The sequence below is a fragment of the Coffea eugenioides genome, chromosome 11 (assembly GCF_003713205.1).
Source record: "Coffea eugenioides isolate CCC68of chromosome 11, Ceug_1.0, whole genome shotgun sequence".
In the NCBI taxonomy this organism is placed as follows: domain Eukaryota; kingdom Viridiplantae; phylum Streptophyta; class Magnoliopsida; order Gentianales; family Rubiaceae; genus Coffea; species Coffea eugenioides.
The window spans coordinates 1721366-1746939 of record NC_040045.1 but is presented as its reverse complement, the minus strand read 5'-3'; the positions used below and the strand labels follow the sequence as shown (position 1 = coordinate 1746939).

The window sequence follows — 25574 nt, the reverse complement described above, 5'->3', positions numbered from 1 at the left end:
GATCAGTTTTTGCAATATGAGCGCAAAGGTGATTTCCAAAATTTTGGCAAATCGTCTTAGGGCTTTGTTTCCTATGTTAATTTCTCCATGGTAGACAGGCTTCGTACTAGGGCGGGGTATTACAGAGAATATTTTGTTGGCTCAAGAGCTCGCTCTCGACCTGGATAGGAAGCTGCGGCATCCCAATTTGATGTTGAAACTCGACATGGAGAAGGCGTACAACAGGGTGGAGTGGAGTTTCCTCATATTTATGCTTCGCCAGTTTGGCTTCCAGGAGCGGACAGTCATCTTATTGTTCCGAACCGTTTCAAACAATTGGTTTTCAGTATTAATCAACGGGTCACCAAGTGAGTGTTTTAGGGTTACTTGGGGTGTCCGCCAGGGGGACCCTCTTTCTTCGGCACTGTTCCTATTGATGTCGGAGTACTTGAGGAGAGGGCTACATCATCTATTCGATCAAAAGGAGAGTTGTTATTTTGTCTCAACTGGTTCTCGGGTCTCATATCTCGCTTTTGCTGATGATATATTAGTCTTGGCTCGCTGTTCCGAGAATTGTCTGGACTCACTAGTGACTTTCTTCACTTGCTATCAGGCTGCTTCTGGGCAGCGGATCAATGAGGGTAAGAGCTCGTTTATTCTGTCTAACAGAGCCTCGGAGGATAGTGTTGATCTAGTGCAACAGAAACTAGGGTTTCAGTAGCAAATGCTCCCATTTGTATATTTGGGAGCCCCAATCTCCAGGGGCAGGATGACGTGCACTCTCTTCGATCCCATTGTGGCAAAAATGCAGAGTCGTTTGTCACATTGGAGCTCCAAATTGCTCTTGGCAGGGGGTAAATTGATCCTCCTATGACATGTAGTCTCATCTATCCCAATGTACATGCTGCAAGTTCTTCAACCGCCAAAAGCTGTTTTCCAGAGGTTGGGTAGATTGTGCAATGCCTTCTTGTGGGATAAAACGGATGGCTCAAAAGGCATTCACTGGATCTCATGGGACAAGATTTGTTTTCCAACGTCAGAGGGGGGCTTGGGGGTACGGTCATTTAGGGACATGAGTGCGGCATTTGCTTGCAAGTGTGGTGACAATTGCAACAGAATAGATCCCGTTGGATGAAATTCATGCATGTGAAGTACATTAAGGGCGGGCACCCGTCTCAGGTGCAGGTTTGTAGGCCCATAGGGATCTGGCGACGGCTAGCGCAGGTCTGAGAGTTCATGGAGTCAAGGATTCGGTGGTGCTTGGGAAAAGGATTTGTTGACTTTTGGTATGACAGGTGGTTGCTGGAGATGCCCTTGGCTGCGGTGGTAGGCGTGGTTGATCCTCCGCACATGCTCGTGGCAGAGTTTTTTGGGGAGGGGGGATGGAATACTAGGTTACTACAGACCTGGTTACCTATGGGCTTGGTTCGTCAGATCCAGGGGATTACTTTATACCCGGATCAGGACGATGAGATGGTGTGGTTGGGGTCTACGTCGGGCCTCTTTGCAGTGAAAGATGGGTGGGAGGCCCTGCGTCTACGAAGGAACATATCTCTGGTTGATAGGTTCCTATGGAATAGTCTCCTTCCGTTGAAGTTCTCCTTCCTTGTTTGGAGAGTGCTGCGTAACCTAGTTTCGGTGGAGGTGAATCTCTAGAGGCGGGGTGTGATGATGGCGTCTCGGTGCAGCTGCTGCTCTCTGCAGGAGGAATCCTTGAACCATCATTTTCTTAGGGGGCTAGTGGCGGAGTTTGTATGGCGGTCCTTTCGACGACGGTTCGGTATTCTTCACACTAGCTCAAGGTCAATCTTGGCAGAGTGCTTATCTTGGTTCACTTCCACATCTTCGGTCTCAGCGAATCACATACAAACAGTCACGCCATGCTTGATTTTATGGTGCATATGGCAAGCACGGAATAAGGCACGCTTAGGGCTCGGATGGACCCGCAGGGTTGGGCAGTGGGTAGTGTAGTTGAGCAGCTAGGGAGGGCGCAAGTGCTTTCCTTAGCACATTTCAAAGGGGTTTCGGATGACCCTTGGGCATTACTGGCGACTTGGAGACCGCGGGTTGCGAGACATGTGGTGACATTCTGGAGGCCACCACCGCAGGGAGCTGTCAAGCTGAATACAGATGCCCGTGTGGCAAGGAAAAAAGTGGCAGGGGGAGGCTTGCTGCGGGATCATAAGGGTAGATTGATTTTCGCGTTCTACAAGGAGTTTGGGGAGGTCGATGTGCTGACTGCTGAGAGTTTGGCATTGCTGCAAAGGCTACTCTTCTGTAACAGGGGTAGGGTCCAACGGTTATTGGTGGAGGTGGACTCGGAGGGATTGGTCCGTTTGCTGGATTCAGGGGGCTTGGCAAAATGGCCGTTATGTAACTCATTACGACAGATCAAGGCCCTTCTTCAGAGCTTTAATGCCACAACGGTACACATTTTCAGAGAAGTGAATGCCGCGACGGATAAGTTAGCAGCGATGGATCTCGAGGACGACTTCTTCTGCATGTCGTCCCTACAGCTCCCGCGGGAGGTTAGAGCAATTGTATTGTTGGATAGTAGGGGAGTTCCCTGTGTTCGTACGCAGGTTGGGCGGGCGTAGACCCTCTTGCTGTTACTTTGTTGCAGCCGAGGCCGTAGATCTATGTACTTTGCCATTTTATCAATAAAATGATTTTTTCTTAAAAAAAAAAAAGCAGAAGTTGCAAATAATATCTTAAAGACCCCAATAATACCTAAGAGCGCTTTAATTATTGTCATTTGCCAAATAAAAGTTGAAAACAGCCATGTCATAAAAGAATTTGGAATGATAGATATTGGATGTACCAAATATCACATTGATATATCTTTAGTACTAGAAACGTAGAGGCATAAATTAAATTATAGCATGCATGGTGAACAAATGGATGGAACTCTTATTAGATATAATCATTGTGTTTGAAATGTCCAAATCTCTTTCGAGACATTTGATGGACAATTTGGAGAAAATTCCCATTTACTTAGACTTGGATAAGTAACCACCCTCACCAATATAAAATTATAATTCATTTAAATTTTATTCAATCATTATCAAGAAGAATGTTTATTTCCACTAATTTCGTCAGCTTCTTTGAAAGAGTCTCTTTCACTCCTACAGATTACTATATATATCAATTAGCATTAGAGTTACCCGCGAGACATGGCACTGGTAAGATTTTATAAAATTAGAAAATTTAGTAACCTTAACTTAGATTACAAAAATTTTGGTTTTTCTGAATATAACATAATAGAAGAAGATAATTCAATAGATTTGGAAGAATTTAAAAATAATAACAATTTCCTAAAATAGTTACAAATAAATAAGTTAGAAAAATACATAATTTTAGAAAATATACTGGATTATAAACTTAAAAGCAAATTAATAGAAGATAATAAAAGATTACCTAAACATAGGAAAAAAGATGTAGACGATTTAATTAGAATAAGTTTTAGGAAAAAATCCAATTAAATATTGGGATAAAATAAATTTCTAGCACATTTAGATATTAAAAACCTAGATTTTACTATTAAAATAGCTAAACACGATTATAGCCTTGAAGATAAAAAAGAGTTTAGCATACACGAAAAAAGAATTATTATATTTAGGAGTAATAAGATCCGGTTGTAATAGACATCGTAATACAACATTTATGGTAAAAAATCATGATGAGATAAAAAGATGAAAAACTAGAATGGTAATAAATTACAAAAAACTTAATGATAATACCTATGAATACCAGTATAAGATACCAGACCAATTAATAAATTGTATACAAGGACCAAAAATATTCAATAAATTTGATTGTAAATTTGGATTTTGGTAGATAAAAATGGATGATGAATCTATTCCATAGATGACCTTTATGTGTTCTAAAGGCCATTTTGAATGGATAGTTTTGCCATTCAAATTAAAAAATAATCAGTCTATTTTTTTATTTTCCAAAGAAAGATGGATGGAATATTTAATAAATATAAATCATTTGTTTTAGTATATATTGATGACATTCTAGTTTTTAGTAAAAATATAGATGAACACTATGAACATTTATATATAGTATTCAATGAATTTTAAAAGAAATTGATTAATTATTAATAAAAAGAAAATAGAGTAGCCAAAGAATACATAAAATTTTTAGGAATGAAAACTGGAAAAAGAAAAACAAAACTCGAGGATCACATAATAAAAAAGATATTAGAATTTCTAGATAAAATGGAAGAAACTAAACAGTTGCAAACCTTTTTAGGAATATTAAATTATGGTAGAATGTATAGACTTGAAAAAATTATAGGACTATTGTATGGTAAAACTAAGTCAGGAGGACAAAAAATATTTTAATAAATAAGATACAACATTAGTGGCAAATTTCTTAGTTTAATGACAAAAGAAATTTATTCGGTAAATGTGGTTATTGGCTTGTCTATTTTAAAACTAACATTGCTGCATAGCTTGTGTGCGAAAATGGTGTAAAATTATTTTTTTTAATTATTTTTTTTCGTTCATCGTTGTCACACACAAGTTGTGCAGCAACCAAGGACTAAATAACAGAAATTTTTACACCATAACTTTTGTTTGAGAGACAAGAAAAAGGTGTGCTTGTTGCCATACAAGAAAGCACTATATATATATATATATATAGATGTATGTATGTATAGTTGTCTCTATTGCCACACATAGAGAGTGTGGCAATAGAGATACAAGAAAATTCATAAAAAAGCCCCTTTCAGTTGAAAAAAGGTACGTGTAAATGTAAAATGGTAATCTCAATTTATCTAGCAAAAGATGTTTAAGTAGTTTAGTACAACAAAGTTAAGAGCGATATTTGCTTCTGTTTCTTTATTAACCTATTTAATTTCTCCATAGAAAAATTTTATATGTCTAACATACTTAAAAAATTATGTCATGAAAATCCTAAATATTTTAAACCTCCCGAACATTATAAACATGTTAAAAAATTATGTCATGAAAACTAATTATTACTAATTATTTTAACAACCCAAATATTATAAACACATAAAAAAATTATGTCACGAAAACTTTATGTATACAAATTTGATTTATTGTAATTGGCCTAAGATGAATAATAACTATCCATTTACATATGTTTGGCCCTTTTGCTCCTCTCCCTCGGGGTGGTTGGGCAACCACATTTATGGTGCCTTCTCTTGCACAGCAGTGCTGCTGAGCCTGTTTTCGAGAAGATCTCCTCAGGCTAAGATCAAGTTGGAGGGGTGGTGGCTCATCATCATCACTCAAATTTGTAGCAGTAGGAGTTTAGGTGCATTGCAAACGTGATGGTGGGACAAAAGGACTAACCCTATCGCCACTAGCTATTTGGCCCTCAGATATCTAAGAAGTAGGGGACAAATTTGCAGCGAAATTTGTTAGGAAATTAAAAATAATTTCATCTCCAAAATGTGCATCGGTGGTCAATGGGAAAAAGGGAGTCGGTGCACTAAATACTGGTACTTGCAATAGGAGTGATAAATGGATCGTGCCCACCATACATATAAACTAAGGAATAAACAGTAGTAGATATAGTGGAATTGTGTTCAATGGGTCTCGAAAACTGAGCAGCGCTAACATCTGGAATTAGGGTAGCCTCTTTATTTTAAGGCATCTGGACTCGTTGGTGACGCATGCCTTTTTGATTGAACGTGTCTCATCTTTTACTGGGGACGTGTCACTTGGGCTCCTAATATGGCACATTATGATGTATAGATGTACCCGCTTCCTGTCAGTCGATGGGGCCATGTCCACTGTGCATACCTTCCGATGTAGTTCATGCACCCAAAAGCCTCATCATGGATGGATTAAAGAGATGCATGCATACCCTGCTGTGACAACTCTATGAGACTTTGAACTGCAAACCATCCTATTCATGTAATGGTATCCATCCGTGCAATTGACGATATCAGTTTTTTGAGTTGGGGATGACCATTAAAAAAGTTTTGAATATACCCAACCAAGAAAAAAAAGAAAAATGTTGGAACATTACCAAATAATCATATCGGCTTGCAGTCCCAAGAAGCCTGTCATGCTGAGGCTGTTACATCACCGAAGGAGTAATGTAGCAGACCGTATGTACTGTATATCGGTCCATATATATTGCCCCAAGTAAGTACGGATCCATTGGAGGTGCATCAATCATGGATGATGTCCGTTCATTCCAGTAGTGGATCCAACTGGAGTGGTAATCAGCCCAATTTGTCCTTGAGTGTCCTGACCAACCCAGTTCGTGTAGCTAGGTGTGAGTTTCGTGTGGCTCAGAAATCTTTTGCAGCGTTCCAAACTGTCGAAGCACTTGATTAGGAAGATTTATCTCTACAATGTGCCACAAAAATCAATGGAACCCTAACTCGTCATATATTTGCATTGATGGTGCAGTAATAAGATAGAGATGCTAACACATCAGCCGTATATGGCTCCCAAATGAATTGCATGTAAGGAGTAGAAAGAAACATATGTTAATTGGATGGCATATGCGGAACAAGTGTACTTAGGTCAAATAATACATGATTCAATTAATTACCTCATATTTCCCCTTCAATAGCTGATCTCGATAATATCCCAGGTAGTTTTTGTGAAGCGTGAATCCAGGTATGCTTAGTGGCCTATTTGTCTCATCATGGGTCAACCCCCGGACCCATAGGGATGACAATAGTTGGACGAATAGTTGGCATTCGCTCCTATGCCCACAGCTTAAATTGGAAGGTAATAAAAAAAAAGAAAAGGCATAGAAAAATAAGTTAATGAAGCGTAGATGTTTGAGTGTTTGAAATGTAAGTACAAGATTGTACTTGTAGTAGCATGTACTAATATCTAAACTTAAACTAAATACTCTATCAATAAATCTTTAAATTCTTATAATGAAACATATACCAAGTGGTGTATAATGAATTTATATAAGTGTAAGTATATTTTATTAATTTATAAATTACATGTATTAATATCTAATTGCACTTAAACAATCAAATACTTAATTGTAATAAAATAATTACTTAAAGTAAAGTAAATGAGCTATAATAAAAGAAATATTAAATTGTAACTAAACAACTGTCAAACTAAAAACTTAAAAGAAAGAGTACTTATTGGAGTCTCCGCAAATTAGATGTGCGACAACCTCACCCCAGGAAGAACCTCAGCTCCACGGTACTGCGTTCGGTATCCCAAATTGCTTCGATAATCGGGGTAATCGAACGAGTGAACAAGTTGGCAAAAAGCTTACCTCTGGTCCTAAACCCTCGGGAGAACATGTGGTGAATAAATGAAAGTGAGAGGAGAGTGTGATGCGGGTTACTGGCAACAAGGCCTCGGGTTTATATAAATGGTCGTGGTTAGAATTAGCCGTTGGATACAGCAATGGTTTGCATCCAATAGCTCGTTTGAAATGGCCTTTTTTTAAAAAAAAAAATTGTCTTGTGTCTCTGTTGCCGCACAATCCATGTGAGGCAAAACAGACAACTATTTATATATATATATATTAAAATAGTGCCTTGTTGCCGCATAAAATGGCAACAGGCACATCTTTTTTTTTTGTCTTTTAAACAAAAGTTCTGGTGTAAAAATTCACAGCTTGTGTGCGGCAACGATAAGTGGAAAAAAAATAAAATAATAAAATAATTTTGCACCATTGTTGCACACAAACTATGCAACAACGTTAGTTTTAGAACACACAATCCAATAACTACATTAGCCAAATAAAAAATTTTTTGTCATTAAACTAAGAAAGTTGCCTGCGTTAGTTAGAAAGATAATAGAAATATGTGAAGATTTATCAAAATTAGATTTACATGTAACAAGTGATTATACTAATAGAAAAAAATGCAAGTGAATTGGGAGCCATATTATTAGGCCATACCCAATAAATATAGTAGTAAAAGTGAAGAAAAATTTGTAAATATGCATCTAAAAAATATAAAGAATTTTGATTAGCTAGTTTAGATTATGAAATTCTAGGAGTAGTTAATGTTTTAAATCCTTTTAGATTATTTCTAAATAAATCGTTTACAGTTAGAATCGATTGTAAAGTGATAGTAAAATTTTATAATAAAATTAATGAGAAAAAATTAAGTAGTAAAAGATGGCAGAATTTCATGAATGCAATAGCAGGAAATGGTTATAAAGTAACATTTGAACACATAAAAGGTAAAGATAATAGTTTAACAGATTATCTATCCAGAAAAGTTGCTAACTTTATTTGTTATGATTTTGCAGATAGAAGGCAAGAACTTCATCTTTGGTCAAATTTTACTTTCAAATATGTCAAAGGAACTAATCTCATTTTTAAACCATTTTTAACAAATGTAGCATTAGATGATAGTCAGTAGTGTTTGCTTGATAATATATGCAATGATAGAGGAGATGCCACGAAAGTAGTAAGAGATTTAAATGCATAAACTCATTATTTTCAAAAATAGAACAAAAAGCCCAAGAGAAAATTTTCACCTATTGTGCTATACTCCGAGGATATCATCCAGGAATATATCCTTAATGGTTAGAAGTTTTAGAACAAATAGAAAATTTTCAAAACCCTTGATTTAAAGGTTTTTATAGTTTTCAATAAGCATTGGATGCATGTAGAAAAAATGTGGGAATTAATTTCTACGCAAGTAGAATAGTTAGAACTCACCTAGATGGAGAAAGATTTGATATTTTAGAAGGTAAAAAACCTTTTTTTTAGTTTATTTTTAGTATAAGTGGGAGGGCTCAAAACCTAAAACCTTCCACTTATACTTTCTTCTCCCAAACCAACTAACTCATCCCTCCTCCCGAAAAACTTGTTAGCAAAGTAGAATTTTGCGATCATTGTCAAACAATGTCTAGAAATTTTAATTATTAAATGATAAATGTAGAAAATTGAATTAAGGAAAAGAACAATTAATAGAAAAACTCAAAACCTTTCAATCCTACTAGCTAAAGGCAAAAGATCACGTCCTCACTGGATCTTGATCAAAAGACGAGTGTTGTGAATTCCTTTAAAAAGAAAGAAAAATTGACGTAGGAACTATGTTTCAGTCTTGAAAAAAAGAAAAAATAAGTGCTTGATTATGGGTGTAATCGAGTCGAGTCAAATTCGAATTCTTATATACTTGAGCTCCAGTCTCGTCAAGCCCTTTAAATATAGACTAAAGCTCCATTCGAGCATTACTCAAGCTCGAATTCGAGCTCAATCAAGGGCCTAAAATTTTTTTTTGCAAAATCAATTTCATACAAGTTTCTAGTGAATTGAACCAAAATCTAAATGATTTCGAGCTAATTGTATGTTTTTTAGAGTAGAGCAAACCCAAATCTATAATTTCAAAAATCACAATACAACAAATTCTTGAAGATTTTTACCCAGAATATAGATATAGAAACCCAAATACTATGAATAGATCTGTACTTGAGCTTGGGTGTTGAAGGATCGCAAGCTATCCAAGAGATTCAAGTTTCTACAAGTGTTGATCCTGTCAAAGTTCCAGTTGGTCCGATCACTCGTTCGTGTTCTAAGAAGTTTAAAAACTCTTTGATGACTTTAGTTCATGCTGTTGAAGATCACGTTGGACCCTACAAACATATAGAAGGAGTTGGAACTGAGAAAAGGAGGGTTACCACGTTCCCTAGGTAAGTACTTCAGATTTCTCAAGAAAAACTCAAGAATAGATTTAAAGCAACGTGGTAACCCTCCTTTTCTCAGTTCCAACTCCTTCTATGCATTTGAAGGGTCCAACGTGATCTTGTACCGCATGAACTAAAGCCATCAAAGAGTTTGAATCCCCTTTTTACCCATGTGCCCAAGTCGCCTATATCAAAGGTCAATTGAGGAATCACGAACTTCATTCACTTCTCCCTTCTTCAACTTGGCTTGCATCAAGTAGAGGGTACTATGCTCATTGATAGGCTGAAGATTAACAGGCTGAAAAAGGAACTAAGTAAATCCTTTGCAATGAAGGATTTGGGTCTGGCTAGACAAATTCTTGGGATGAAATTCTCACGAAACAGGCAAAATGGAAAGCTTTGGTTGTTTCAGGAAAGTACATTGAGAATGTGCTTAACAGGTTTAACATGAGTAAAGTTAAGGAAGTCTCTACTCCACTTGCAGGTCACTTTTAACTGAGTATCAAGTAGTGTCCTACAAGTGAAAAAGATAAAGAAGACATGAAGAAGGTTCCTTATGCCTCGGCTATTGGTAGTTTGATGTATGCTATGGTTTGCACCATGCCAGATATTACTCATGCAGTTGGAGTAGTCAGTTGGTATCTTTCCAAACCTGGTAAAGAGCATTGGAATGCTGTGAAATGAATTCTCAAGTATTTCAAGGGAACTTCTAAATTGTGTCTGTGTTTCGGCAATGGTAAAACTATGCTAGATGGGTACGCCGATGCAGATATGGCAGGTGATCTTGACAATAGGAAGTCTACATCTGAGTACTTGATGATTTTTATAGGGGAGCAGTGTCATGGCAAAGTAAGTTACAAAAGTGTATCACCCTTTCCAGTATAGAGGCAGAATATATCGCAACCATTGAAGCATGCAAGGAGACTCTTTGGTTGCAGAAATTCCTTCAGGAGTTGGGTATAAAGCAAGAGAAATATAGTCTTTATTGTGATAGTCAGAATACTATTTATTTGTGTAAGAACTCTACATTTCACTCTCGATCCAAACATATTGATGTGAGATATCATTGGATTCGGGAAGTACTGGATTCCAAGTTGTTGACACTTGAGAAAGTACATACAAATAATTATGGTGCTGACATGTTGACCAAGGCATTGTCTAAGGAGAAACTCTTGTTTTACAGACAAGAATCAGGTTTGGTGAAGCCCCCCAAATGAACTGGAGGGGGAGATTGTTGGGTTTGTGGGCCAGCCTATTTTTCGGCCAAACCACAAAACAAAACCCTTTTAGGTTTAAGTCAAAATTTGACTTGGAAGAAAAAAGGTGCAGCAGCCGCAAGAAGCAATCTGTCTTTTTGTGAGAAAAGCTATAGCCGTCACTTTTGCTTGCTTGGAGAAAAATGAAGAGAGAGAAAGAGTAAAGAAGCTAGAGAGAGAAACATCAAGGTCTTGGTTGGAGGGTGATTCGAAACCCAATTGAGACGGAATTTACACACGCGATCCTCTCATCAACCTCTACTCATCTATTAGTTCAGATTTTGGATTTCTTCTTCCTTTGGTAATATCCTTCCAAACCCACTTCTTTGACTGTTGTAATTTTTAGGGGGTGACTTTGTACCAATTTGGTTTGGTTGATATTGGTGATATTATTGTCACCCGAATATTTCGGGTAGACTTGTGGATTCTCATTATTATCATAGTGGAGATTTTTGACTGGAATATGTCCCATGATTTTTCCCAATTTGGGTTTTCCACATAAAAATCTTTGTGTCCTGTATCTTTTATTTTTCCTGCATTTTATTATCACTACTGGCATTGTTACTTGGTGATTTGATTTATTCCTATTTTAATTAATACTTGGGGAAAGAGTAATTTATCCTGAGTTAACTCTGATATTGTGTGCCTGCATTGGTATCCCTTTCCCAACAGTTAAGTATTTGCTGTTTTTGGTGTTCCTTAATTCGTGTCTTGTTTTCTAGTTTTGAGTATCATTAAAAAAATAGTCGTGTGTTTTTTTGCTTTAAATCTATTCTTGAGTCTTTCTTGAGAAATCCGAAGTACTTACCTAGGGTTACTTCAAGAAGTTGAGTTCTTGATTAGGATTTCGTTGAGTCTTGAGTTGTTTCTTGATTTGCAAAAGTTGTTGGTGCTTGATTCTTGAAGTCATGGAAGTTTCTTGAAGAAATTCCTTGCTGTCTGAAATTTCCTTGAAAATTTCTTGAGTTTCATGAAAAAAAAGTTTGGAATTCTTGAAGTTCTTGAAATCTTTATTGGTGGTTTTGGGAATCTTGAACAAATTTGCCATCTTCTTGAAATCGAAACCAATTCTTGAACAAAAAACTGAGGCTAAATGAAAAAAAAACAGCCTTGATTCGTTCTTGAATCTACTAGCAACAAACCTGAAATTCAGTTTTGGAAACAAGAAAAAAAAAGACGTGTGCAAGTGTGAAAAGAAAAAGCCACACATAACTAGGCTTCAAAATTAAAATCAGATTCAGTTGTGTGACTGCTATAACCGATTTCTGTTAACCAATTCCACTTGAAAACCAACTAATCACTTCACAAATCCTTGTTTAGCAAGGAAACGAATAGCATACCAAAAAAATTTTGATCACTCCAAGTTTAAGCAAAATCAACTTTGCAAACTACAAAAACCCGAACTTATTTCCAAATTTGTTGGTTTGATTCTTGTCTAAATTTCTGGAAAATTCACATGAAATTTCCAGCATACTTAGGATGTGTTTGGATTGCAGATTTTTAAAGAAAATTTGATACGTTTTTCGTGGATACATTTTTCAATCACCTTTTTGCCTCACATATATCAAATCGCTACAGTAATTTTTCTACAAAAAGTCCAGAAAAATGCAATCCAAACAAAGCCTTAGTGTTCAAAATTCTAAAAATTTTCCAATGCATCCTGACCACATCATTGTTCTCGTTTTGCTACTAAGTCCAAAACCTCTAATTGCTACAATTTGGTGTTTGCGATTGGTGGGTTGAAATTTACCTAGAGGAAAGCTCTAGTTTATTCAATGACAGCAAGTAACGACCATTAGAACCTGATTGTGAGCCCATTAGAGTGATTGAGTGAAAACACGAGCGTTGAGAGTAAACACTAAGGGAGTGTGTGAGGAAATATATACTTGATTCTTTGCTTACTCTTTTTGCAAGTTTCCTTAACCTATCGAACGGAGAGGAATCATACATTGCTGATCCTAAACTTTCTATGGAAGCCATGATGAGTGAGTTTCAGCGATTGATGAGGTCGGAACTTGAGCTATTGCATGAACGGATAGATCACCTTGAGAACTCCCGCAATAGAAGTGGATCAAGCTGTGGAAGGGATAATAGGGACGAAACTGAAGTATCTAATGATGAATTTGATGAGGAGAAAAGACGGCCTAGGGCTACCCAAAACAACAATAGGAGAGGGAATAAAGTTGAAAATTCCTTCATTTCAAGATAAATTTGATCCAGAAGCTTATTTGGAATGGGAGAGGAAGATAGAGATGATTTTCAAATGCAACAACTACATGGCGGAGCAAAAAGTAAAACTTGCAAGAATTGAATTCACTAATTACGCCATGATTTGTTAGGATCAATTGCACTTAAGTAAGAAACAAAATCGTGAACATGCAGTGAAAACTTGGGATGAATTGCGAGGGTTGATGAGGAAAAGGTTTATACCTAATTATTACTATCATGATTTACACCATCAGCTGCGAACACTTACTCAAGGGAACTTGTCACTGGAAGATTACTATAAAGAGATAGAGATGGCCATGATAAGGGCAGACGTGCAAGAAGACTTGGAAGTGACAATGGCAAGATTTTTGAATGTCGAGACCTAAAATTTCTAAATTTGTTGAACTCCAACATTACATGGATATGAACGAGATGTTAGAGAAAACTATGAAAGTGGAAAGGCGCCTCAAGAGAAGGGGTAATACTCGCCTAAACACTAACTACCCAGCTGAAAATTGGTGAAATTTCCAGCCAAGGAGGGAGGATAAATCCACGGTTCCTTCTAAGCCTTTAAACCTAAGATCCAATGCTCCAAAACTAGCACCTAAACCTGAAACTAAGACTGGCCAAGAAGCTCTTAAGCCACGCAACCGGGACAACAATGCTTCAAGTGTCATGGAATTGGTCATATAGCATCTCAATGTGCAAAGCAATGTGCCATGATCATAACATCAAGTAGGGAAGTAGTAACGGATGATGAAGCTGTGTATGAGGGCATGCCATCTTTAATTGAAGAAGAGGAAGAAGAAGAAATGCCTACAAATGAGGAAGTGGGTTTTTTGGTTGTTCGAAAAGTACTAGCAGTAGAAGCCAAGGATGAAGAGGATGTGCAAAGGGATAATCTATTCTGCACTCACTGTCATATCAAAAAAAAGTTGTGTAGTTTGATTATTGATAGTGGAAGCTCTACTAATGTTGCTAGTTTGCTCACTGTTGAAAGGTTGGCACTTCCTATTACAAACATCCCAAGCCATACCAACTACAATGGCTCAATGAAGGTGGTGATGTACGTGTGTATAGGCAAGTAAAGGTACCATTCCGTATTGGTAAATATGAAGATGAAGTACTATGTAAATACTATGTAATGTAGTACCAATGCAAGCCAATCACGTGATTCTGGGACGTCCTTGACAATTTGATAAAGTTAGCAACTTTGAAACATACCTTTATGCATTGTAATAGAAAAATTAGTTCCCCTTACCCCTGGGCAAGTTTATGACGATCAAGTAAGGCTAAAAAAGGAATATGAGATAGATTGTGACAGAAGAAACAAAGAGAAAATTGAGAGAGAAAAAAAGAGAGAGAGGCTAAGAATGGTGAGAAGAAAAAGACACTTGAGAGCTCTGCCAAAGGAGGAATGAAAGAAAGAAAACACAATATTCTAGCGAAAGCCAATGATGTGAAAAGAACTCTAGGATGTAACCAACCCTTGCATGTACTTGTGTACAAGAGAGAGTTGGATGTTTCTAATGAATCTACTAATACTTACCTGCTAGCATTTCATCTCTTTTGCAGGAATTCCAAGATATTTTTCCCCAGGAAATACCAAATGGACTACCACCTCTATGGGGCATCGAACAGCAAGTCAACTTGGTTTCTAGAGAACCTTTACCCAACAAACCTACCTATCGAATGGGACCTAAGAAGACCAAGGAATTGCAAAGGCAAGTGGACAAATTGCTAAGGAAAGGATGGCTACGAGAAAGCCTCAGTCCATGTACCGTACCAGTTATCCTTGTTCCCAAGAAAAGATGGTGGATGGAGAATATGCATTGATTGTTGAGCAGTCAATGCTATAACAGAAAAGTATCATCATCCTATCCCTACATTAAATGATATGTTAGACAAACTGCATGGTGCCATTGTTTCACCAAAATTTATCTTAAAAGTGGATACCACCAGATTAGAATGAAAGAGGGTGATGAGTGTAAAACAACTTTTAAGACTAAGCATGGTTTATATGAATGGTTAGTCATGCTATTTGGACACACTAATGCGCCAAGCACATTTATGAGATTGATGAACCATGTTTTAAGGCCTTTTTTGGGTAAATTTGCTGTAGTCTATTTTGATGACATTTTGATCTATAGTAAGAGTCAAGAGGAACATGTTGAACAGCTCAAAACTATTTTTGAAGTGCTAAGGTGGGAAAGGTTGTTTGCTAATCTCAAAAAGTGCAATTTTTGTACTAACCATCTTGTATTCTTAGAATATGTGATTAGTGAACAGGATATACATGTCGATGAGGACAACATCCAAGGTATAGAAAGCTGGCCAACTCCTAAGTCTATCGGAGATGTATGGAGTTTCCATGGTTTGGCAAGTTTCTATTGGAGATTTGTCAAGAACTTTAGCACAATTGTTGCACCTTTGACAGCTGTGCTTAAGAAGGATAGAAAATTTACTTGGGGAGATGAACAAGATAAGGCTTTCCAATTGATCAAATACAAACTCACACATGCACCACTCTTAGCATTACCTAACTTTGGTTTAACTTTTGAAATTGAATGTAATGCATTAGATGTTTGAGTGGGAGCCGTGTTGATGCAAGGAGGAAGGCCAATTGCCTATTTCAGTGAAAAGTTACACAAGGCTACTCTTATTTATTTGACATACGACAAGGAGTTATATGCCCTAGTTCGAGCATTAGAGACTTGGCAACATTATTTGAGAGCTAAGGAGTTCGTCATCAACACCGATCATGAATCTCTAAAACATTTGAAAGGGCAAACTAAGCTGTGCAAGAGACATGCTCATTGGGTTGCCTTCATTGGGGTGTTTCCATATGTCATCAAATACAAGTTAGGTAAAACGAATGTTGTCACTGATGCTTTATCACATAGACACTCTTTACTAACCGCTTTAGATGCTAAGTTACTTGGTTTTGAGTTGATGAAAGAATTGTATCCTAATGATGTTGACTTTGGAGAGATCTACAAATCATGTACCACAACTGCCCAAGGCAAGTTTTATGTGCATGATGGTTATTTGTTTACCTTCATAAGTTATGCATTCCACATGGTTCGATACGTGACTTACTAATTAAGGAATCACATGGAGGTGGACTAATAAGACACTTTGGTGTCGTCAAGACTTTAGCTGCTTTGCAGGAACACTTCCATTGGCTGCATATGAGAACGGATGTCAAACGTATGGTAGAATGTTGTGGAGTTTGTCATCATTCCAAGTCAAAGGTTAATCCATTCGGTTTGTACACTCCACTTCCTATACCTGCACAAGCTTGTAGTTTCATAAATTAAAAAATATATACTATATATTTAATATAGACACTTGATTAGCTCGCAAGTACTCAATTCTATAATTTTAGAGTTTGAACTTTACATGATTGACTACTCATGTAGCTCAAGCTCGAATTCGAACTTGATAAAATTGGGTCAAGCATCAAGTTACTTGAAAGCATGCTTGGTTCGCTTACACACCTATGCTCGATTTTTCTTCTTCTGACAAAAACTTTTGCATCACTTGCTTTCGAAATCCAAAAATTGATCATCTCCAAGTCCTAAAATAGTGAGATCAAAAAGATGATCACAATTCAAGAATTCGTACAGGAGATTTTATCCACAGGGAATGTTGTTCACCTGAGAGTCATATCATGGGAGTCATAGTACTTGTCTGAAAATTGATACTCTATGCTAGGTGCTTTCATTAGAAAAAGAAAATTGTAAATGCCACTTAACCTATAGCATTTTTAGAGTTTCAATATATTTAGACATATATTAGCCATTAGAATTAGACATGGAAAGACAAAGCATCAGTCTCACAAGATTTCACAAAATATACTTATCTTTTTTAGACGTGTCAATCATTACCCAATTATGTTGACCCTCCCAAACCTGCTCATCAATAACCCATTCAAACCCACCAATTAATTTTGAATAGATCTAAATGGGTACTCAATTAAACCCATTTAATTTGTAGGTAGTGAGTTGATTCGGTTTATCCATTTATACTTATTTAAAAAATAATTATACATTTAAACTCAACTCTTAGTGAGTATTAAGTAAATAAATTTAAATTTCTTACCAATCTAAGAACAATAAAATACCTTTACTTCTTGTCAAATAACATGGTCTGTCCCAAAATTAATCTTAGGCTAATAATTTTGTAACACAAGCACTTGCACAAGAAATCTTTAAATAATGTGACTTTCTCTTTGATAGGCACATGGTGTACCTTCATATAAATGAAAGTTATATTTTCACCAATAAATGAAGGATAGAAACGGAAAGCAAACACAATTCCTTCACTTTTGAACTGTTGATGTGGTATCAGATAGAATTTTAAGTGACTCATAAATGGTTAATTAGATATACATATATCCATTTATTAAATGGGTATCAATGGGTATCCATTCAATTTTAAAACAAAAATTGCACTTGCATGAGTAGTTAGAAATACCATAAGTTAAGGAGTTTTCATTTGCTATTTTCTTGCATAGTTTAGCATAGTTTTATTTCCTTTAATTTGCTGATTATCTAAATAATATAGGAGCTTTAGTAGTGCTAGTAGTTATCCATTTTTCCCTGTGGGTTCGACCCTTAGTATTCTATATTCAATGTCGACCTGTATACTTGCAGAAAATCGCGTGTGGGGTATTTAGAAATTTATAAATGTAAAACTTGACTGTAGATTGAACTAATTGTTATATGCATACCGTGCACTCGTCAAATGGGTTGACCCAATTATATCTATTAGTCAATTATGACCCACCATAACTCATCTGAATCACCCATTTTGACACCTTTAACCTTTTCTGATTCGAAGCAAATAGACCAATTTGGGAGAAAATTAGCATATGCAGTCAATTCTTTAGTCTTCCAAGATTAGTGTAAATATGTAAAAGCCACTATATTTAATAAAGACCTCGAATTTATCCAAGAAGCATGCTACCCGACTCAACATCATATTACGTTGGATGAATAGAGAAGCAGACCAATAATACCCTTCAAAATTTATTCTTGGGTTTGAAAAAATCTCACAATTGAAGAACAAATAGACTGTTGGAGAGCACAACAGCTAACATATGATAGAATTGAAGAAAATGAAACCCGGGTTTAGTAGCCTCCAATTGCAATAGAAGATGACTTTCAGAAATTCTATCATGGGTGTAAATTTTCTGATATAAAATTCTTGAGAAATTTATTAGGAAATTCAAGATCTGTACATGGAAAAAAAATTAAAATGACGGAAAAAAAAATTAGAAGACATTGTTGATGATGAGAGAATGAAAAATCTAGAAAACATGCTTGAACTGTAAAAAAAAAAAGCCGCTGACAATCAAAAATAATAGGGTTAATTCCACTTTGTCCCCCCAAACTTTGGACAATTACCCACTTTAGTCCCTAAACTTCAAAATGGGACACTTAAGTCACTAAAACTTATAAATTGGGACACTTAAGTCCCTAAACTTATAAAATCGAACACTTAAATCTCTAAACCCTTATAAAATGGGACACTTCGACCACCACGACGTTCAGGATTTTGTTAACAATTTTCCTTAATTGGGAGGTATTTATAAGTTTAGGGATTTAAGTGTCCCATTTTAAAGTTTATGGACTAAAGTGGGTAATCGTCCAAAGTTTGGGGGGACAAAGTGGAATTAACCCAAAATAATATTCAATACTTAGTAATGTCTTTCAAAAAGTAGATAAGTGGACTAGTAGTCAAGACATTATGTATGGCCCATTGGCCCAAAAGAAAAGATTTCAATAAAAAGTCTTCAACTAGAGTCATGGATGAATTGGGTAGGATTCAGTATTGGATGACTCAGGCTTCACTCCAGTAGGAAGAAAATATAGCATCTAAAGTCTAAATAAGTATTTGGCCCTGATTATAATTCTGATTCAGCTTGCAATACAAAACCTTATCGAGAATAGAAAGAAGCAATAATTCAAACAAGTAACAGGAACTATTAGTGTATGTAAAAGGATCCAAAAATGAGGATGGAAGGGCGTCCTGAGAAAGATTGAGAGAATCAGAGGCGACTGGCAAGGCATCAACATCATCACTACATCAGGCAAACACAACAAAGGAAAATAATCCACAATCAAAAGTTCAAGAGCCTCTTAGTCTCATGTAGGTCAATTGAAGACACTTCTCAGATTGTAGAAATCACCAATACTATAATCTGGTAGTAATATTTGTATCTCAATTAGAATTTTCACAAACCTCTAGCACAAGCTAGCATCATGTGTGAATTGTAATTCCATCATTCTGTAATATATTATGATGTTTAATTTAATTTAGAACTTTATGTTATCTTGTTAATAAAAGGGGACGATCTAATAACAAAAACTTGTCAAAAGATTCTTGTATTAATCAGTTTATCTTATGTCATATGTTAAAATTATAGATTAATTTGGGAAGGGTTTCTGAGTCTATTTTGTGTACGAAAGTACCATCCAAGTATCAAACTATTTAGAGCAAAAGGGATCTTTTGAATCTACACATGCCCAAAGAAATTAAAAAATAATTTTAATATAAACAAAAGATAAAATTATTATTAGTTACCGAGAAAATCCTTACTTGAGTAGTCAAAACCCTACTTTCAATTAGATCAAAACTTTTTTGTCAAGATTGTAGGCGAGGAACTTTAAAAGAGAAAAATAAAATAACATAAATAATTAATAAAATATTCTTTTTCAAATTTGATAGAATTCCTCTTTCAATCTTTGCAGCTCTCTGTATCTTGTACTTTAACTCAAGACTCGAATCGATATCACCCGTAGTCCTTTATCATTCTTAATAGATGTGCAATTAAGTGAAATTAAGCGGAAAAAAAAAGTCTAAAAGCTTTAAAGCACACTTTTGCAAGTTGAGTTTACATTTACCTCCCTAACATTTGTCTAAATTATAACATGAATGCTACAATTAATGCAAAATTCAAACACATTCTAATCTTTTTCGGGTAGATAAAATTTGATGAAAGAAACACCAGCTATTCTTCAATTCCTATTACACATGAATTGAGGTAATATCGATAGAGAACTCATAATATTGTTCTCCAAATACCAATTATCTTTGTTCCTTTTTCTTTCCATTGATTCTTGATATATCTTAAGTATGCTAAAAGTGTCAGTCGCTTTATGAATAATAACATGGATTGGTTATAGCTTAATTTTGAACAACTTAGGTGGCATTTTCATAAGCTTTATGAATAATAACATGGATTGGTTATAGCTTAATTTTGAACAACTTAGGTGGCATTTTCATAAGCAGATGGACCGGTTATCATGTAATTATGCCCGAGTAATGAAACTTGTTTAGTCGTAATGGAGTTGGAAGAGAGTACCTCATTTATCTCTCTCTCTCTCTCTCTCTCTCTCAATTTTCATTGCATTCCTTGAATTTGGAGGTTAAAGTTTTTTTTTGACAGGATACGGAGCAATTAGTATGGGTTAAGGCCTGTGCCTTGAAAGAAAAGCAAATGATGGCCATAGATTTGGCTGTATTCATTACTAGGGTTTCATAAAGTAAATGAATGAAAGAGTCAATTGAAAGATTTTGGTGGTTGCATGTTTTTGTTGTTGACTTGACGGAGAAATAATTCTTGTTTATGTTGACAAAACTAAGAAAATAGAAGTCTACCAACAGTTGGAAGTGTTGAACAACAGCAGGTGTCCCTTTGAGCGATAAATTTGTGAGCTTGAAGGGTCATTTTGTTAGTTGACCAAATACAGGGTCAGATTCATAATTTGACTGAACCTCAAGCCAGGTACAATTAGATTGACCATAGTTACATGTGATGCCCATATACCGCAAAAACAGACATAATTCAGCCCAGTCTCGCGACTAAGGAAGGCTACACGCAATTAGAGTTATTTAGAGATTTGCTATTGCAATTAGAAAAACTCCCTTATGACAAAAAAATCAATATGTACAAATATCTCAAAATTTTACAATTCTCCCTCTACGACATTGATTGGTCTCTGTCTGGCCAAACTCAATGCAACTAACTACTGGACCTTCTCGATGCCCTCCCCCGAATAAAATGTGCACAAAAGGTAAAGGAAGAGACATGAAGAGAGAACCAAGTTCTCTCAAATTGTCAAAATCAATGGATATCACAAGAATATACATTCTGTACATGTTCTGCTATGAACTCCTAACCCTTTGGCATTACCGAGACACACAATCGACTAATCCACCTGCTTCAAAATTTCCCATAGCATAGGGGCTGCAAACAAAACTCAGCCATTTAACTTTGCCAAAAACTGGCTTAGGTCATATTCTTCAGTATATTGAGACTGATCCCAAAGCTCCTCTAGTCCGCCAAGGATTTTTTTGAGTCCCCTGCTGCTACCTGGTAATTTGGTTTCACCATCCAAATTCTCAGTAGAAGTCCGTGATATCCTAGGTCCCTGTATATTTGAGATGCATTGTTCACAAGGTAAAGTGGGTCAAAGGGATGCCTTAATTATAAAATGACACTTTTGCATGAAATAACGTTAATACAACTCAGAAAAGAATTCAAAGTTTTACCTTTCCATTCTCCGCTGGAGTAAATAGGTCAAGCAACTGATCAGTATTCATTGTTTTGAGACTAGCATTATCTGCATTGATGACTGCATTGGCAACGGAGACTTTGAACCTTTGGAGGCTCATGACTTTTTCTTCCAATGTTCCTCGCATGATAAGACGATGGACATTGACTACTTTCTTTTGTCCCAGCCTGTGCGCCCTATCCATTGCCTGCAAGCGTATAAGTAGGGAAACAGTTACTTTGACAACAAATGCAGGTTTGGCATTATCTTTAATACATCTCTCAAAATTTGTGCTTCTGCAGAATAGAAAACCAAGCTAAACGAGAGTGGAAGTTAAATAATGAAGAACGTACACCTATTTCAACAACATTTAAAAGGTCTCTCTCTCTCTCTCTACCTGTCCCAATGGTTGCCAGGGGAGAATAATTCCTGGCTTCATTAACTATAGAAAATCTTAAGCCAAATGTATTTCATAAGTCTAGGCCAACAATGTTGCTTTACAGTTCTTAAGTTCTCCTTTCGCTGAAGCCCACTACATTCTGCATTTTGTGTCCCGCAATTACCTATGCACCACCTTGCTTTCTAATGGTATGCTCTCTGTCTATTTGACTACTTTTATTTGTTGTATATAGTAGACATGGGAGAAGAGCACAGATTAAGGCTGGCATCTGGTTGAATGGAGGGATGTCACAAGTAATTCAGAATGTTTTTCTAGTAAAAAGATGGAGCAAAATTATACAACTGTATTTCAAAAAAAACGTTTCTATATGTATACTTTCAAATGCAATGGACATCTCTACTGTATCCATATTTATAGTATGTATGACGAAAAATGAGGGCTTTGATAATCATTTTATGTCATTTTTTACATTTTCTTTTTTGCCCTCATTAAATTTTTATTACTACAAATCCATCAAGGATATTTGAAGTTTCAGATGTCAATGTTAACATTCCTAGGGCAGTAATACTGACCAAGGAAAAAAATCAAAATCCATTCTCAAATCATTCCACATCCTTTTCTCATCCAAAACACCATTTAAGTTCATCCTCTCAAGCACAGACTCATACAAGCGTGCACATATCACTAGCAATTGTCTAATAGTTGACTATCAGGTCAAGCAGAAATTATTTGTAGTTTTCCATATTGCAGGAAGGATGCTGCTAGTTTGGAGGAAATAGAGGGTATGCAAGACACAGCAAGTAAGAACTCAGTTCAAACAAGTTGATGCAAGCTAATTTGAAAATCTTAGATGAAACCGGATGACAATACAGTAAATTCTGACATGTTCCAACAATAAAGGTTAAAAGGTAGGTCTAATCAGGCAATGAAAAGGAGAACCTTCATGATTAATATCTTAAAACTGCAGCAAAGCTTTCATCTATCAAGTAGGCGACCTACTAGTTTCCTCTGATTGTCAGAGTATTTATTTCCTCCACTTGAGAAATAAAAAAAAAAAGAGAGATATCCATATTAAACATAGAAACCCTTTCGTGCCACTGGTAATTCCTCTATTTCTTTTTAGGTTTTTTTTTCCCAAAAACAAGTTCAGGTATAGCAATCAATGCCAAGGATGCTCAACAAAAAACTTTATTGGAGTGTATGTACCTGATGATCTCGCATGGGATTCCAGTCATGTTCCATAAATACAAGGGTATCAGCTGATGTCAGGTTCAATCCCAGCCCACCAACTGCAAAAGAGTGACCATTTATCTCTTAACTGCAAAGAATCCAAACCAACTTGTATCTTTAACAAAGACCAAAATTTTAGAATCCCACCATGTGTTGTAAGCAGCAACGCATCAATAGTAGGGTCTGAGTTGAAGGCTTTTACAATCTCAAAACGTTTCTCTGGTTCAACAGAGCCATCAAGTCGCAAGTATGTAACACTGTTCAAAGGCAAGCAAGTTGGTTGAAACAAGCAATTACAACAGTGCAACCTTGATGAAACAAAGAGATGCTACAAAGCTACAGGAAATAAGCTTCACAAGCATCAAAGGATAATGATGATTTCTGACGAAAGCCTCCATCATTAGAGCTTTTGTTTGACAATTAAACAGCTTAATGAGGAGAAGACTCACTTTTTCATATGACCGTGGAACAGATCTCTCTCTATTAGATCCAGAAAAGCCTGCATCAGCAGTCACAATTACATCCCAGAAGACAGGATAGACAGATGTTGCCATGAATAGATAATATAAGTTGTTCATAAAGAAACTTGCAAATAAGTTGCCAAAAGATAAGAGGAAAGGTTACTTTATGCTGAGCAAATATCAGAACCCTGTGTTGCCCTACAGCAATGGAACCTTCAGAACTTGAAGCCTCAATTCCTATTCCACACTCTTCCAGAATCTCTTGTAGGGCTATAAGTTTGGGAGAGTGTTGGAGATTATGAAGTTCAGAGATGTAATCAGCTTTACCAGGGAAGAGGTCCGACAAAACAGTTGAGACTGTTTCTGGAACCTTTTCCCCAACAACAAGCAATGGATGGCTGCAAAGTTTTAGCAAGTACTGAAGTGCCTGAAAAATTGCACAAGGATAGACATCAGGCCACAGTACTGGAATGAAATGGTAAAGAATGCCTCTGAATTACCTGGAAAACATGGGATGATGTTTTGGTTGAAGGATTTCCTTCTCCAGCATCTAACTCATTCAGCTTCACAATACTTGAGATTTCTTGTTTTACGTGTGAACCAGAGAATCGTTCATAAAGTCTTAGCTGCAGAGGACTCAAGTCACAGTATCTATCCTGGATTATTTTTTCAGGCAAATCAGACAAGACTTCATCTTTTGTTCGGCGTAGCAGAAAAGGCATGACCTGTCAAAAAGCCATCCTTCAGCAAACAAGTGATCCATAATACTATTAGGAAAAGCTCATCAAAACCCTTCTTTTTGGTTCATCAAATACCTTAAAAAACGACAATAAAGCCAAAAAATCGTACCTGCTTATGTAATGCTTCCATGGCTAGTGCACCTGCCTCAGCATCCTTTGAAGAACATTTAGGATCCCTGGCTGCTAGCAGCGGTTTCCCATAAGTGGCTTGAAACTATTACACGGCAATAGCATGAGACTCGTAAATAAAATGCAATTCAGAAATAAAATAGTACACATAACACCCCAATAATCTGGAAACAAAGTTGGCACCATCTCTAAACCCTTGCTGCCTCTAACACAGCAATGAGAAAGTTTTAAGACAAGCCAAGACAGGAAAAAATGGCAGATTTGTATAGATGTTTATTTGAAAGAATATCCCAAACATTCAAAAGAGAAGGGTAACTGACAGCATTAAATAGACTCAATAATGATTTGAAGAGTCTTTTAATCCCCAGTTATCATCCTTGTTTTGTGCTGAATAACCAATGCCCTACTTTTCTGACTTAATTAAGTCAACTACTCATTCCTTTTTCTAATTTCATAAGCAAATACTTCGATTAGAACAGAAAAGCAGTAAACCCCACATACAAAACATTTCGAAAGAAAGATGGTCAGGCCTTCAAGGGAAACCTATAACATCATTCTCAACCCTCCAAGTTGCATATTGCTTGCAAATAAGATCCATCAATCTGGAAATAAAGAAAATTCTAATGACACAACATGAACATCTGACCCATAATCTCCTTCAATATGCACTCAAATTATTTATGAACTTTCACATGTTCCAATCACGCCAATCCAAGAATCAGATAAAAGCAGAATCAGTACAAGAAACAAGGTATGCTGCACACAAACTTTTCATGGTAAATTTTTCTAGCCCATTAAAGAAGAAAACAAAGTTCCGCCAACTAAAAATATAGCGGTCTGTCAAACAGGTCTATTCAGAATACCAAAACATAAAGAACATCAAGACATTTCAAATTGGCTTATGTTCACATACTTGTCTTTCTGTTCCAAGAAATCCTGGCATGAGAAAGTCAAAAAGTGACCAGAGGTCCAAAACGTTGTTCTGCAATTTGAGGT

The 25574-nt window shown here is 36.3% G+C and overlaps 2 protein-coding genes across 3 annotated transcripts in view; one reads left to right on the top strand and one right to left on the bottom strand.

Annotated features, from left to right (window-relative positions):
- Positions 1 to 1916: 1916 nt before the first annotated feature.
- LOC113751451 lies at positions 1917 to 2576 on the top strand. The gene has a single exon (XM_027295464.1). It carries the CDS (start codon positions 1917 to 1919, stop codon positions 2574 to 2576), a length of 660 nt encoding a protein of 219 aa, XP_027151265.1.
- Positions 2577 to 20993: 18417 nt separating this feature from the next.
- Positions 20994 to 25574, bottom strand: part of LOC113751685 (TATA-binding protein-associated factor BTAF1) — a 29217-nt gene continuing 24636 nt past the window's right edge. For both annotated transcript variants that reach the window (XM_027295780.1, XM_027295781.1), the window contains exons 21-29: positions 25492 to 25560; positions 24559 to 24663; positions 24210 to 24434; positions 23873 to 24136; positions 23698 to 23747; positions 23396 to 23505; positions 23225 to 23307; positions 21617 to 21826; positions 20994 to 21495 (exon numbers count right to left, since the gene is read on the bottom strand). In XM_027295780.1, the coding sequence (XP_027151581.1) occupies positions 21325 to 21495; positions 21617 to 21826; positions 23225 to 23307; positions 23396 to 23505; positions 23698 to 23747; positions 23873 to 24136; positions 24210 to 24434; positions 24559 to 24663; positions 25492 to 25560 (1287 nt within the window). In that variant the 3' untranslated portion in view covers positions 20994 to 21324. The remainder of the gene's footprint in view (positions 21496 to 21616; positions 21827 to 23224; positions 23308 to 23395; positions 23506 to 23697; positions 23748 to 23872; positions 24137 to 24209; positions 24435 to 24558; positions 24664 to 25491; positions 25561 to 25574) is intronic.

Coding starts and splice junctions, on each gene's coding strand:
- LOC113751451 (XM_027295464.1), top strand. CDS start 1,917: ATGGACCCGCAGGGTTGGGCAGTGGGTAGTGTAGTTGAGCAGCTAGGG.